Source organism: Pelophylax lessonae (assembly GCF_965119305.1).
Source record: "Pelophylax lessonae genome assembly, chromosome: 4".
NCBI lineage: Eukaryota > Metazoa > Chordata > Amphibia > Anura > Ranidae > Pelophylax > Pelophylax lessonae.
Genome location: NC_138771.1, coordinates 408,924,495 through 408,940,731, shown reverse-complemented (window position 1 = coordinate 408,940,731; position 16,237 = coordinate 408,924,495). Strand labels below are relative to the sequence as shown.

At 41.6% G+C, this 16,237-nt stretch overlaps 1 protein-coding gene across 4 annotated transcripts in view; it reads left to right on the top strand.

Annotated features, from left to right (window-relative positions):
- Window positions 1-16,237, top strand: part of MACROH2A1 (macroH2A.1 histone) — a 183,189-nt gene that overhangs the window by 51,264 nt on the left and 115,688 nt on the right. For all 4 annotated transcript variants that reach the window (XM_082257167.1, XM_082257165.1, XM_082257166.1 and 1 more), the window contains exons 3-4: window positions 1,522-1,628; window positions 9,718-9,915. In XM_082257167.1, coding sequence (XP_082113293.1) covers window positions 1,522-1,628; window positions 9,718-9,915 — 305 coding nt within the window. The remainder of the gene's footprint in view (window positions 1-1,521; window positions 1,629-9,717; window positions 9,916-16,237) is intronic.

Below are 16,237 nucleotides of genomic sequence, written 5' to 3'. Positions count from 1 at the left end.
CTCTTTTCCTCAGATGAGGTCTTACTAATGATTTGCACAGGGGCAAAATGATATCTCTCTCTCTGGAGTCTATGTCACTTTTGAGCCATTGTGGATCATTTGGGGCTTAAGGTCATGAGCTCCCCCATGCTCCTTTGTATATACAGAGCTGAAGAAAGTATTTAATACATCTGTCTTCTCTTTGTCCCCCACTCCTGATTATTTTGTAAAGGGCCTATATGCTCAGATCTGACCTTTTTACTATTAATATATTTAAATATTTTTTTGGGGTTTAGCCTGCTATCTTTTCCAATCTGTCGTTCATTTTGAATTTTTGCGTCCTTGATTTCCTTTTTAAATATTCTGTTATAATCTTTGTAACAATTAAACAATGATATTTGCTCAGTTAGTATTACAAGCAGAGGGAGGGGATGCCCCCCTCCTGCCACCTTCTTGCTGCTCGCCCAAGCTCTCTCATCCTATCGGGAGACCCGAGCGACCAGCTGGCATGACCACTGGCTGGCTGGAGACTCAAACAAAGCTGTAATCGGCTTTGATCAGGTATCGGATGTAGTAACCTGGAAGCGACATCACAACATCACTTCCGGTTTACTGGAGTCTCAAAGGCGCCAGTTTTAAAAATGTGAAACATCAAGGTGTTTTGAATGCTTTTAAGTGCAGAGGAGGGGTTTGGGGTCCTATAGACCGCGGGTCCCTCCATAAAGAGTGCCTGTCACTGCCTATTACTGTCACAAAGGATGTTTACATTCCTTGTGACAGAAATAAAAGTGATCAAAAAATAAAAACAAAGGGACAGTGTAAAAATAAAAAGTAAAGTAAATCAGAAAAAAAAAATAAAAAAATTAAGCGTCCCATCCCTCCGTGCTTGTGCGCAGAAGCGAACGCATACGTCAATTGTGCCTGCAAATGTAAACAGTGTTTAAACCACACGTGACTTATCACTGTGATCGTTAGAGCGAGAGGAAGTAGACATTTTTTTAAAAATAAAACAAGTATAATAAAAAAAATCTCCTCTCTCCCCTCCATGCTAATGGGCAAATGCAAACCTGCATGCATATGTAAATGACAGTTGCACCACATGTGAAGTATCACCGGGAACGTCAGAGTGACAGGAATAATTCTAGTACCAGAGCTTGCATTTAAATCTAAACTGGTAATCTGTAAAGGCTTTTAAAACCACTTTCAACAACTTTTGAGCTTCAACTTTCTGATAGTTAAAACGTTCTAAGGATGAGAAATCTCCGTGGCACCCCTTAGGTTTAGTGATTGGTTACTAAGGCACTGAGTGGTGAATACCCCCATACACAGGAGTCGATTTTTTTTTTTTTTTACCAAACTCCCATCAGGGGGTAAAGTGGTGAGGAAATGCTGGAAAGGTAAGAGCAGGCAACATACAGTATAGTGCCTGCTATTAAACTGTACAGAGATCATTTTAACACAACAAATGTGTATTAGTGTTTTATCCTTTCTAGCTAAGTATTTTTTGTTAAACTAATAAATACATATTTTTATATATTACAGCTGAGATTCTTGAGCTGGCTGGAAATGCAGCTAGAGATAACAAAAAAGGCAGAGTCACACCCAGGCACATTCTGCTTGCCATAGCCAATGATGAAGAATTAAATCAGGTAAGGAAGCTTGCATGTTGACGGAACAATTTTGATTTGAACCATGATAAATATATACTGTATATGCTCAAACGTTTTATACCGTAGAAAGTATACATAATTATGCTGTGCAAATTTATGTAGCTTTTAGCATCATGTAAAAATAACATCCTTGTATTCCAAAAAGCAGATTGTTTGCAGAATGCGTAAAATAAAACAAAAAGGAGACATGCAGAAAATATACTAAACTAATTGATAGCATAGATGAACTTCACTGCCTACATCCCCCTTTCACCTGTACTTTTTTCAATCCTTTACCTTACCTTTTAAGCTAGGTTTTCTTCAAAAACTATAATGAGACTGCCCAGAACTTTGGTCTGTAGGGTTTTGCTGCTTCTGACATTATTGGGTTCTGGCTGTCTCTTCCTGGTTCAGGCAAGTGCCCCCCTTATGACACAGGCTCCACCCTTCTTCTGCCTCTTTACTGAATCTGATGGCTCCTTTTATTTCATTTGTGCATATCCCAGGAGGTTTTAGTAGCGAAGGAGAAGTCATTCTTACCTAGGCAAGAGTAGAGGTGGAGCAGCCTTAGCTGAAAAAAAAAGTAAATTAAACAAAAAAAAAACATGTGACATTCTAGATTGTGGGGGGAGGGGATTGTAATAAATTACAACATATTTGCATGCAGCACATTTTATTGCGTGCATACAGTTTTTATGCAGATGCTGCCCTGCTACAGCATGGGCCTCCAGTTCCCTGGGGCGCACTTTGTGACCACTGTGTCCTTTGGACACAGCTGATCTCAAATTGGGGTAAAGGGCCAGTCACAGCGGTGTCCAATCACAGCTGGTCAAATGTAAACAGACTTGCTGGTTATCGGCTCTCCTTTCCTTACATGCTGTCTCTGTGTGAGGAAAGGAGAGCAGATAACCGGCAAGTCTGACAGGGCACAGTGAGTATATTGTATAAATACATAAGGGGTCGATATAGTGAACTTGGTGTTGAGTTGTTCACTTTAAGCTCAACACAGAGGACAAGGGGAACTCTTTACATCTAGAGGAAAACAGATTTAGTCTCCAAACACGCAAAGGTTTCTTCACTGTAAGAGCTGTGAAAATGTGGAATAGACTCCCTCCAGAGGTGGTTCTGGCTAGCTCACTAGATTGCTTTAAAAATTGGATTCTTTCCTGGGTGTACTTAATATAAATAGGTACTAATATTTATAGGTAAAGTTGATCGAGGGAATATCTATTTGCCTCTCGGGGGATCAGGAAGGTTTTTTTCCCCTGCTGTAGCAAATTGGATCATGCTTTGCTGGGGTTTTTCACCTTCCTCTGCATCAACCATATGAGTTGCTAAATGTTGTACCTTCAATAAATTTAACCATATTGCTACACTTAGAGGCACCTCTCTTCTCTTTTATGCTCAGTTATGACATGACGCCACTTGTATATCAAGACATTGCTTGTTTATCAAGTCAAAATTTATAAAAAAATGTTGCTTGTCTTGCAAAACGCTCTTAAACCAACTTACTCCCATTTCGAGGTTTTACTGTACTTTGGATCTGCTATCCAGTGTATGATTTCTATTTGAACACTAGAGTGCGCTGTGGTAACACTTTTCACCTCACTCCTTTCCTTTTTATTATTTTGCTAGCCGGTGTAGTTATTTCTTTCTTTTTGCATTGAAGTTTTTAGTTAATAAAGTTGTAATGTTACTATATAGACTTTGGCCCCATTGTAAAGAAACCATTGCTAATAGTCTGGATGCAGATTTTTTTCAGAGCAAATTAAATTATGCTTATAAATGTCCTGTCATACAATAAAGGTAATAATTATTTTTTTTTCTGCGCTGCTGCACTAAAGACATATTAACAGAACAATTATTAAGCATTTTTGCTGACTAGCATGTACAGTAAGTGGGCTGGCAAAATGTTATATTGTAATATATATATATATATATATAAATTTTTTTTTTTTTTTTGTGCTTGATTAGAAGCCTCTTCAGCCTACATATGTACCTGTTAGGGCCTGTATTTAGTAGTTTCTGATAGAGTTATTGCAGTCATCTGAGGATTCCAGGCTTGATGCTGCACACTTAGACCAGAGAAATACAATAGATCTATCTGGTGAACATGGGTGAGATTTGTTTCGCTGGAGGCAGTGCAGGCATGATATGGAACTGAGATTTACTTAAATAGGTCAAGGGACACTTTTGATTATGGATCCTTTGAGAAATGAGTGTAAAGATAGAGACCCCCTCCCCTCGTTAGTGTACTGACCGCAGATGCAGTCAGCTGAGTTTTTTCCAGAAGAATACATTTAGCACTAGTACAGAGGAAGAACTTGAGAACACAAAGCATACAGAAGTAAAATGATTCTTTACTCCTAGATAGGACCATTATAGATAACTATATGAAATGGCCCATGTAGAAAAGTCAGCGGTAAAACTTACATTTTAGGGGAACCACCGAAGAAACATGAGGTCTCTTGGATGAAGGGAGTTTTATTCTGTAGCTTCAGAATAGCTTCTCTTCTAAAATAATTACTTTTCTCAAAAGCATATTCCTGTTTGGATCCAGGAGGGAATTACCCCTGATAAAGGAAAACTGAATTCAAGATTCAGTATGTAGTATGTATGATGCATGCCATGTTTTTAGCACCCATTTATCAACATTAAACTTAATTTGTCACAGAATTGAGCAATTGTGTAGCGAATGAGGTTTAGTGTTGATTAAAGTAAAGTTATGTACTTGTGGGCTAAAAACATGCATGCATTTTACACACTAGGAGGAGAACAGCTGGGGGAGTCAATGCTGTAGAAGGATCTGGGTTTTCAAACAGTGGTTTCCAAAGCAAGCAAAATCCTTTCTTGTTATAAAAGTGGTATGGACTCCAGAGAGAGAGATATCATTTTGCCCCTGTACAGATCATTAGTAATGCCCCGTACACACGTGCAGATTATCTGAAGACTTTTGTCTGCAGACTTACCAAAACCATATAATATGAGGTCAAACCTAGAAACTTTCAATTTGTATGCAATCCAGCAGGCCCTTGCACTACATAGAAAAGGTAAATCTGAAGACAAAAGTCTTCAGATAATCTGCACGTGTGTACGGGGCATAAGACATCTGGAATATACAGTGCAGTTTTGGGCTCCAGTTCTCAAAAAGGATATTGGGGAACTGGAGAAAGTGCAGAGAAGGGCAACCAAACTGATAAGAGACATGGAGGACCTCAGCTATGAGAAAAGATTAGAGGAACTGAATGTATTCTCTCTTGAGAAGAGGAGATTAAAAGTGGATATGATAAGCATGTACAAATACATAAATGGTCCATATAGTGGACTTGGTGTAGAGTTATTCACTTTAAATGTCAGAGGACAAGGGAGCATTCTCTTTACATCTGGAGGAAAAGATATTTAAGCCCCAAATACGAAAAGGCTTCTTCACAGTAAGAGCTGAGAAAATGTGGAATAGACTCTCTCAAGAAATGGTTCTGGCCATCCCAGTAGATTGTTTTAAAAACAAGCAGGATCCATTCCCAAATGCACAAAAAATAACTGGATATTAATATTTATAATAACAACATGGGTAGTTGATCCAGGGAATATTTGATTGCCTTATGGGTTATCAGGAAGAATTTTTTTTTTCCTTTACTGGAGAGAACTGGATCATGTTTTAGGGCCCTTTCACACTGCAGCATGTGTATTTACATTACATTGCGGCACTTTTAAAAGGCACTATGCGTTTTTAAAAAATGTATAACATGTTTTAATTTTGCTGCATGCAGCACATACGCTGTGAATAGCTGGTTGTTAAGGACGCTGTCGTGGTTGGCTCCTTAACAACCAGCTATTCACTGGTTCTTAAGGACACCGGCGGCTGGTTGTTAAGGAGCCAGCACTTTACCCATAACAACTTGCTACATGCTTGAGGTTTCCATTTTGCTGAAGCCCAGAGCCCCTAAACAGCACTAAATCATAAAGTGGAACTAAACCCATTGATTTAACGGTTTCAAAAAACAGTTACATTCCTGGAATGCCAGGTATGTTAACTGTCACATTTGCTTGTGTCCTCAACCAAACTGTCAAACCATGAAATGGCTGATGTCATAACTGATCACATGTGCAGTACCATGTCAGTTGCAGTTTAACCACTTCCTTACCGCTGGAAGTCATATGACGTCCTAGGCTTTAAAGCGGAGTTCCAGCCATTTCACTCACCTGTCCAACGGTCCAGCGATGCGGCCGCCCGAAGCCTCGATCCTCTCCCTCGGCGCCGGCATCACTGCTGTGGGGACCCGGCTGTGACAGTTTGTGACCCACTGCGCATGCGCGAGTCGCGCTGCGTGTCGTGATTGGCCGGCAATCTTCTGGGACCTCTGATATGTCCCAGAAAATTGCAGGGAGGGAGGGGGAGAGGAGAACGTCTGCTCAGGGCGCCGCGGCGCTCCGAGCGGAAGTGGGAGCGGGTACCTGTCAAAACTAGGTACCCGCTCCCCCCCCCCCCCCCCAAAAAATGACATGCCAAATGTGGCATGTCAGGGGGTTAGGACCACCTAAAGCGGAAGTTCCACTTTTGGGTGGAACTCCGCTTTAAGTGGGATATCTGAATGATCCCTGCAGCTGCAAGCATCATTCAGATTTCATTTTTTTTAGCCGGCGATTCCCTGCGCAGTAAGAACAATCATAGTGGCTGTTCAGGCTGCCCTCTGATGCTTCTATCGGCTCGCCCATGCGATCGGCCTGCCGAAGAAGGAATCCGCCAGCAGTGGAGATACATCATAGAGAATACCGAGAACCAGATGGTCCTCGGCAGTCTCTGACTCTCTGAAGCCCAGGTGCAACGTTATGAAGTCACGCCCGGCCTGGCAGTTGTCAGTACTGCCTTGATCTCGGCTGGAGATCTAGCCAAGATCGTTTTGTTTTTTTGTTCGGGCTTTTCAGCCTGTAGGAGAGATCTGAGGTCTTACTGACCCCAGATCTCTCCATAAAGAGGGCCTGTCATGCCATATTCCTATTACAAGGGATGTTTACATTCCATGTAATAGGAATAAAAGTGATCTAAATAAAAATAAAGGGAAAGTGTAAAAATAAAAAAATAAAATAAACAATAAAAACAAAAAAAATGTAAAGTCCCCGTGTGCTCGCACGCAGAAGCGAACGCATACTTAAGTCGCAGCCACATATGTAAAAGATGTTCAATCCATACATGTGAGGTATTGCTGCAAACTTTAGAGTGAGTGCAACAATTCTAGCCCAAGACCTCCCCTGTAACCCTAAACTGGTAACCTGTAAAAAATGTTTTAAGTGTTGCCTATGGAGATTTTTAAGTACCGAAGTTTGGCACCATTCCACCAGTGTGCACAATTTTAAAGCGTGACATGTTGGGTATCTATTTAATCGGTGTAACATCATCTTTCACATTATACAAAAAAATTGGGCTAACTTTAGTGTTTTGTTTTTTTTAAGTTCAACGCATTTGAAAATTTGCTGCGCAAATATCGTGTGACATACAAAGTTGCAATGACCGCTATTTTATTCCCTCGGGTCCCTGCTAAAAAAATATTTATTATGTTTGGGAGTTCTGAGTAATTTTCTAGCGAAAAAAATTATGCTTTTTACATGTAGGAGCCGAGTGCCAGAATTGGCTCGGGATGAAAATGGTTAAATAGAAGCAGCTTCCTTAGCTGTAAAGGTTTAATTCTGCTTTAAGGCTGTCAGCAGATCGGCCTCTACAAACACAGAAATGCCTAAAAATGCCTAAAATCAGAAAGCAATTGAGCATGTGCAGAGCAGGGTGAGAGTGTATTACTGGATTTTAAACAGTAGAGACACATATTGTTAGTGCAAAATTGGCCAGCCTGAAGTGATCTAGCAGGACTTCATTTTTTGACTAAAGTTCCACTTTACCATCCAGTGATAATGCCTCCCCCCGTTGTCAACATGCTCCTGCTCAGGACTGATGCTACCACCAGAGGGGGGATGAGGCAGAGCAACAGCGGGCGGTACAGCAGGGAGCATCAGCTCTCAGAATCTGAGGGGAGGAGGCAGGGAACTGAGCTGGTGAGCACCAAGGGGACAAGAGGCTGTGCAGGGTTGGGGGGGGGGTGCACTATTTACTCTGCTGTATGTTACGGCTCCTTACAAATCAGCTATTCACTGGTTAACTACAAAGCTCCTTAACCACTTGCCGACTGCCGTCAGTATATTTACTGCGGCAGTCAGCCCCTCACGGGCAAAGCAACGTAGGTCTACGTCGCTAGCCTGTGAGGCTCTGGGGAGCGAGCGCGCGCCGCCGAATGCGCGCTCCCGCTCGGTCACGGACCCCCCCTGCGCGTGTGCCCGACGGACCTGATGTCCGTCGGGCACTCGCGATCGTCCGTTACACCAGGAGAAAGGCAGGCAGCTGATGTAAACAAGCCGCCTGTCATTCTCCCTTGTGTAAGAATGGTGATCATACGGTTCTACTATGTAGGACCATTGATCACTGTTCTTACAGCTCAAGCCACAGCCAATCACAGTTAGAATCACGCCCCTAGGGACACACACCACCCCTCCCTCTCAAAAAAAGTTAACCCCTTCACTACCAGTGTCATTTTACAGTAACAGTGCATATGTATAGCACTGATTACTGTAGTAATGTCACTGGTAACCCCAAAAGTGTAAAAAATGTCAGTCAAGGGTCCGATCTGTCCGCCCCAATGTCGCAGTCACGCAAAAAAAAATTGCAGGTTGCCGCCATTACGCGTTAAAAAAAAAAAAACAACAAAAATGACAAAAATCTTTCCCTTAGTTAGTAAACTAAATAACTTTTGCGCAAACCAATCAAAATACGCTTTTTGCGATTTTTCTTTTTTTTTACCAAAAAATGTGTAGCAGAAAACAAATTGGCCTAAAATGTTAAAAAATTTGAATTTTTACTTTTTTTTTGGGGGGGGAATTTCATATAAAAAAATGTGAAAAATATTGTTATTTTTGCAAAATTGACGATCTTTTTTTGTTTGTAGCGCATGATCAAAAAATCGCACAGGTGATCAAATACCACCAAAAGAAAGCTCTGTTTGTGGGAAAAAAAGGACGTCAAATTCGTTTAGGTACAGGGTCGCACAACCGCGCAATTGTCCGTTAAAGTCACACAGTCCCGAATCCCAAAATAGGCCCTGGTCAGGAAGGGGGTAAAATCTTCCGGGGCTTAAGTGGTTAACAACCAGCAAAAACACACCTGTTGTGGTTTGTTGTGGTTCCCATTGACTTCAATGGAAGGTGCGTCTTTGGTGCGCATTTTAAAAGCACGCCAAAGATGCTGCATTCTGGACTTGCATGCGTAAACGCAGTAGAGCAATGTGAAAAGTCTCATAGACTTTAAAGGCAAACTATTTTTGATTATTTTGTCCCGCTGGAATTGTGCGTATCAGCGTGGCAAAAGCACATTGGTGGGAAAAGGCGATATTAGGGCTTTTTTTGTCTTCCTGTGGATCAACTGTAGGTAAAGAATAATGTATATGGTGGTTTTCTATTTGTATGTCCTTTTTTTTTTTATTTTTTTTTTTTTATGGGTTGAAATAGATTTTTGTCTTGTGTCTTTTTTCAACCTAACCAGCTTTATAACTATGATGGATTAGTTACGTTATTTAAATATGTAAATAATAATAACATTAATAGTAAAAAGATAAGAAGTTATGTTAAACCTTGAACTTGGTGTATGTGCTCTCTTTTTAACTTGCGTAACAGTTTGGCTAATTTAGTAAAGGATTGATTCGGTTTCCTGTGCAAAGTGAATGTTCAATGGGCTTTGAAAATAATATGAAACTGCATTCACTTCAATCAGCCAGTCATGTGCTGGTAAAAACCCTTTTTTTTTAAATATCTGTCACACATAATTGATTATTTAAAATTAACACAAGCTCACGTTATTTACTTTCATTCCGTTTGCAAAGTAAATACAAAGTTTTCAAAAGGACACTCTTTTTAAAGAAAACCATTCACTTTGCGGACAGTCTCCAGACATTTAGTAAATAACTCTACCCATACATGTTCCTATAAAAATTTAAATGCATCTTGCCTAAATCTGAATATTATAGTTTTTTTAATTATGCTGTGTTGTTAGCTATTAAAAGGTGTCACCATTGCCAGCGGTGGCGTGTTACCAAATATTCATCCTGAGCTGTTGGCAAAGAAGCGTGGAACCAAAGGAAAACTGGAGGCTATTATTACACCCCCCACTGCAAAGAAAGCCAAAACCACATCACCAAAAAAATCAAGTTCGAAAAAGCCAGGTGCCAAAAAAGGAGTCCGAAAATCCAAGGTATGTACCCAACTTAGTAACTTATGATGGTATTCTGAGAACATGTAAAATTGTAAAATATAAGACTTTAGGTCAACTTCATCAAGCCACTTTTGCCAAAATTTGTGCTAATCCTACAGTGAGGGGAAAAGTATTTGATCCCCTGCTGATTTTGTATGTTTGCCCACTGACAAAGAAATGATCAGTCTATAATTTTAATGTTAGGTTTATTTTACCAGTAAGAGACAGAATAACACCAAAAATATCCAGAACAATGCATTTCTAAAAGTTATAAATTGATTTGCATTTTAATAAGTGAATTTTAATAAGTGAAATAAGTATTTGACCCCTTCGCAAAACATGACAGTACTTGGTGGCAAAATCCTTTTAGGCAATCACAGAGGTCAGACGTTTCTTGTAGTTGGCCACCAGGTTTGCACACATCTCAGGAGAGATTTTGTCCCGTCTTCTTTGCAGATCCTCTCCAAGTCATTAAGGTTTTGAGGCTGACGTTTGGTAACTTGAACCTTTAGCTCCCTCCACATATTTTCTATGGGATTAGGGTCTGGAGACTGGCTAGGCCACTCCAGGATCTTAATGTGCTTCTTCTTCAGCCACTCTATTGTTTCCATGGCCGTGTGTTTTGGGTCATTCTCATGCTGGAATACCCATCCACGGCCCATTTTCAATACCCTGGCTGAGGGAAGGAGGTTCTCCCCCAAGATTTGACGCAACATGTCCCCGTCCATTGTCCCTTTGATGTGGTGACGTTGTCCTATCCCCTTAGCAGAAAAACACCCCGAAAGCATATTTCCACCTCCATGTTTGACGGTGGGGATGGTGTTCTTGGGGTCATAGGCAGCATTCCTCCTCCAAACACAGTGAATTGAGTTAATGCCAACTCAGACAGGCCCTGTCTGAGCTAAAGTTTTGCGGGCGCTGCAGGATTTCAGTCCTTCACGGCGTAGTGTGTTACCAATTGTTTTCTCGGTTACTATGGTCCCACCTGCCTTGAGATCATTGACAAGATTCTCCCGTGTAGTTCTGGTCTGATTCCTCACTGTTCTCATAATCATTGAAACTCCACGAGGTGAGCTCTTGCATGTAGCCCCATCGAGGGAGATTGACAGTTATTTTGTGTTTCTTCCATTTGCGAATAATCACACTAACTGTTGTCACCCCCTCAGTAAGCTGCTTGGCGATGGTCTTGTTCCCCATTCCAGCCTTGTGTTGGTCTACAATCTTGTCCCTGACATCCTTGGACAGCTCTATGGTCTTGGCAATGGTGGAGAGATTGGAATATGATTGATTGCTTCTGTGGACAGGTAACAAGCTATAAGAGAGTGCTCCTAATCTCAGCTCGTTTTCTGTATATAAGACACCTGGGAGACGGAAATCTTGCTGATTGATAGGGGATCAAATACTTATTTCATTTATTAAAATGCAAATCAATGCATAACTTTATTGAAATGCATTTTTCTGAATATTTTTGTTATTCTGTCTCTCACTGTTAAAAAAAATCTACCATTAAAATTATAGACTGATCATTTCATTTCATTTCAAACATACAAAAATCAACAGGATCAAATACTTTTTTCTCCTCACTGTATATAGGTTGACACATGAATTCTGACTAGTGCCTTAAATGAGATTGTAGCAGTTCTGTTCTTCATAACACACTGAACTTTATGAAAATGAATTTTATACAAGTCCCTGAGTATTTGGTCCTCCTTTTTAAGTAAAAACTGACACAAATATAGTTGCATTGGGAATGATAGCCCTGAATTTAGGGGGAGGGAGGTTTTATGTAAAAAAAACACTTTAAGTGATAAGATATGTATCTGTATGGTAAATTCATAATATTGTGTTTGTATTATACAAAGTGTATGTAAACCCAAACTTTGGTATCATGCTCCAGTGTACAACTGTTTTCTTAAATCATTGTATGTAAACCTGTTGCAAACTTTCTAGTCTGGAGATCCTACCAATAACAGGACTCCCTGTTGTAGAAAGTAAGGATTAACCACTTAAGCCCCGGAAGATTTTACCCCCATTCCGACCAGGGGGTATTTTGCGATTCGGCACTGCGTGACTTTAACGGAGAATTGCGCGGTCGTGCGACGCTGTACCTAAACTAATTTGGCGTCCTTTTTTTCCCACAAACAGAGCTTTCTTTTGGCGGTATTTGATCACCTGTGCGATTTTTTGATCACGCGCTATAAACAAAAAAAGAGCATCCATTTTGCAAAAATAGCAATATTTTTCCCTTTTTTTTATATGAAATTCCCCCAAAAAAAATGTAAAAATCAAAATTTTTTAAAATTTTCGGCCAATTTGTTTTATGCTACCTATGTTTGGTAAAAAAAATCGCAAAAAGCGTATTTTGATTGGTTTGCGCAAAAGTTATTGCGTTTACTAACTAAGGGAAAGATTTTTGTCATTTTTGTTGTTTTTTTTTTTAACGCGTAATGGCGGCGATCTGCGATTTTTTTTGCGGTACTGCGACATTGCGGCGGACAGATCGGACCCTTGACTGACATTTTTGACACTTTTGGGGTTACCAGTGACATTTCTACAGTAATCAGTGCTATACATATGCACTGTTACTGTAAAAATACACTGGTAGTGAAGGGGTTAACTTTATTTGAGAGGGAGGGGCTGTGTGTGTCCCTAGGGGCGTGATTCTAACTGTGATTGGCTGGGGCTTCAGCTGTATGCAGAGTGATCAACGGATCTACATAGTAGATCCAGATGATCAGCTCTCATACAGCGAGGAGAATGACAGGCAGCTTGTTTACACAAGCTGCCTGACTTTCTCCCTCTCCCCCGCCGATCGCAGAGTGGCCGGCGGACATCGGGTCCGCCGGTCACACGCGCGGGGGGGTCCGTGACCACTCGGGAGCGGGAGCGCGCCTCCGGGGGCGCGCGCTCGCTCCCTAGACCCTCACAAGCTAGTGACGTAGCCCTACGTCACTTTGCCTGTGAGGGGCTGACCGCCGACATAGATAGTCGTGCGGCGGTCGGCAAGTGGTTAAGGCGCTGCCTTGAAATTAGCTACATTTGTTAGCCTCGCTTGTGTGCTTCTTCAGTTGATCACAGGAATGCCTATCAGGGCTCTGGATATGCAGTGTGAAAGGATTGTATGTGCATGGGATTTAAGAGAATCCCAAACTATTCCAAATGGTGCCGAGTCCAGGTTTGTAGTGAAAAAGAATTCCCACTCAGTATGCACTCCCTCTAGGTCAGTGAGAATAGTCAGTCAAAAGGGGTTAAATCTCCACATGTACGTGGAGGGTGGAATGTGCAGCTTGAGTGTTATCCTATAGGGTGAGTGATTGGAGAGTACCCGGGGAGCAAAACTCCACATTTGTTAAATCACACAGATATAAAGATAAAGTCAGAATGTGACATAGTATTATGCATTTCAGAGAAGCAGGAGAAGGTCCTAGCGTTAAATAGACATCGAGACATTATCGGACCAAAACTGGTGAACGCATGAGAAACAAATCGCAATTGTTGTAACATCAATGTAGAATTTGCTACAATGAATTGTGGCATATAGATTCTGCATGTGCAGATACTAAGATTGTGCAAGGCCTTGTAAATACTGTTATCAAAAACATTCCTATAACTAAACATATTTACCTGCAAATTTAACATTAAGTAGTTCTTCAAAAATAAGTCTGGATCAGCTGGGAAAGAGCTGGTGGAGACACCTTCCAACTGCACTCAGATACCTACAGACTGTCCAGGGAAACAGTACCTGTGTTGTAAAAAAAAAAAAGCAAACAAGAAAAAGAAAAAAGATTAATGCCCCGTACACACGTACCGATCGTCGGCCGAACGATTGGCCGTCTTTTGTCCAGGGCTGTCGGTGTCTGTTGAAAAGTGCAAAAGACTGCACAAGAATTTTGTCCGCCGACTACAGCCGACTGTAGAAGTGATGTCATGTAATGGTTAACTTTCCTGGTCTTTTTTCTTTTCTGAGCATGCCCAGTCTTGCAAATCTGCTGTCTGTCGGCCGAATTCTGTACTGACTGGCGAACAATCGGCCGCTCTGGTGTCGGCATACAAAAATTTTCATGCTTGCAAGACAGATTCTTTTCGGCCGAAAGTGCGCTGTCGGAAGCATCATACTAACAAGCCTACAATCGGCAGATCGGTCGTCGGCCGAAGCTTTTCGGCCAACGATCGGTACGTGTGTATGGGCCTTTAGTCTGTAGACAACCCTGTGGCTAGGGTAGTGAACATACACTGAAAAACGTGTGATGGCATGAGGAACTTGATCTCCAATGTAGGGGATGAAAAAATAATTAGAAGGGGGAGAGAAAAAAAAAAGTAAAAGGGTACGGACATCTACCAGGGGTCTTGAGATTAACAAATTATCATGGTGGTGATGAAGGAGTCTGATATTTACTGGTGATATTGTCTCTTCTACCATGAAGGTTGGGAATGGGAAAGGGGGGTAAAATATCAGTGCAGGTCTTAGACACATGGGGAGGGAAAGGAGAAGAAAGGATGGAGGCTCCACAAAAATCAGGATATAAGGAGGGACAGTTATGGGGAAGAAGAAGAAAAACTCACAGATTCCAGCCGGTGCTTGAAGTGTGCAGAGAGACATCAAGAGAGAAAGCCATTGACCGCAGGAGACAAAAATCGTCATGAAATGGTGTACCCAGGTCAATGGTCGGTGGTCAAGCAGGTGCTAGTCCAGGTCCCTCATGCTGCTCCAGCCAGGCAAAGACTGATTCCAGGTCTTAAAAGAAGTAGGCTTTGTCATCTCCTACGACGCTGAGCCTAGCAGGAAAGAGCATGGCATAGGAAATATGGGGTATCTGGAGCTGTTTAACCTTGGTAAACTGCCCACTGTGTTTCTTTATTTCTGTGAATAAGTCTGGACAGACCATTATCTACACACATGCATGTTCTAGGTCTGTAGGTTTGTAATAACTCATCTATATAGAAAGTATGAGTCCCCGTTCACACTGGGGCGACCTGTGAGGCGACCTGGTCGCCTCACAGGTCGCCGTAGGTCGCCTTCCATAGGGCTTCTTTGGGGCAACATAGACTTCAATGTTATGAAGTCCGTGCCGGCCGCTCCGAGGTCGCGGCGCGCTGCTCGCACCGCGACCTCAGAGGTCGCCCCCCCAAGTCGGATCGCCCCTGTGTGAACGGGGCCTGAGAATGACAATCCTGCAATATGCTAGTTTAAATTCAATTCAGCATCATCATCTCCCATATTTTCCTAATATGTCTTTTTACAATGGGCCAGCAAATTGGTTGATTTTAGCACCCTAATGTGGGCTAAATCTTAGTTTGCATGGATCATTTCACCCATCTCTTATCTTAATGTAATACAACCAAACTTTAACTTCATAGGCTGTAATGGGCTACTGTACAGTGAAAGATACTTTTAAAAGGGTCACAAATAACTTTTTTTACATTAGGGTGCGACCAATATCGTTTTTTCAGGGCCAATACTGATTTTCTGGCCACCCCTCAGGTCGAAAGCCGATATTAGGTTAGATATTATTCTGCACATTTAAAGTTTTTAATTTTACACTGTCCTTTTAATTTTTTTTTTTTATCACTTTTATTACTGCCACAAGGAATGTAAACATCCCTTGTGACAGTAACAGGCAGTGACAGGTACTCTTTATGGAGGGATCTGGGATCTTTAAGACCCCAAACCCCTCCTCTGCACTTAAAAGCATTCAAAACGCCAAGTTTGGATGTTTTGAATAGTGTCATTTTTAAAAAATCTAAGGCCTCAGTAACCGGAAGTGGTGTCATAACATCGCTTCCGGGTTACTACATCCGAGACCCCCGATGAAAGCCAATTCTGGGTTTGTTTGGGTCTTCGGCCAGCCGACGTATGTGCGGTGGGATGGGAGACCCGGGTGGAGCGGCAGAAGGTGGTGGGAGGGGAGGGCGTTCCCTCCCGCTGCTTGTAATAACAGCCGAGCGGCTACGTAGCCACATTGGTAGTTATTACAAGAAAGGCGACTGTCGGCTCTAAAAAAAATGGTACTGGGGTGATGTCTGTAGCTGCAGGCATCACTCCAGTAGAGCCACTTGAAGCAATGCCAGCGATATCGGAAAGTTTGTGGCCGATACTTAAAAAAAAGTGAATACCGGCCTCTGATATTCCGCCCCACCGATAATTGGTTGACCCCTATTTTACATATTTTAGCAATATGTTTCAAACTTTGATTCAAACTGTCATTTTACTTTGTAAGTTGAGTATAAATGGTTACTGTAAAGCAACATATACAGTTCTTATTTTACGCACATTGATAGATGTGGCCCTGTGTTATTTTATAAACCTATTTCTGTTAATGTG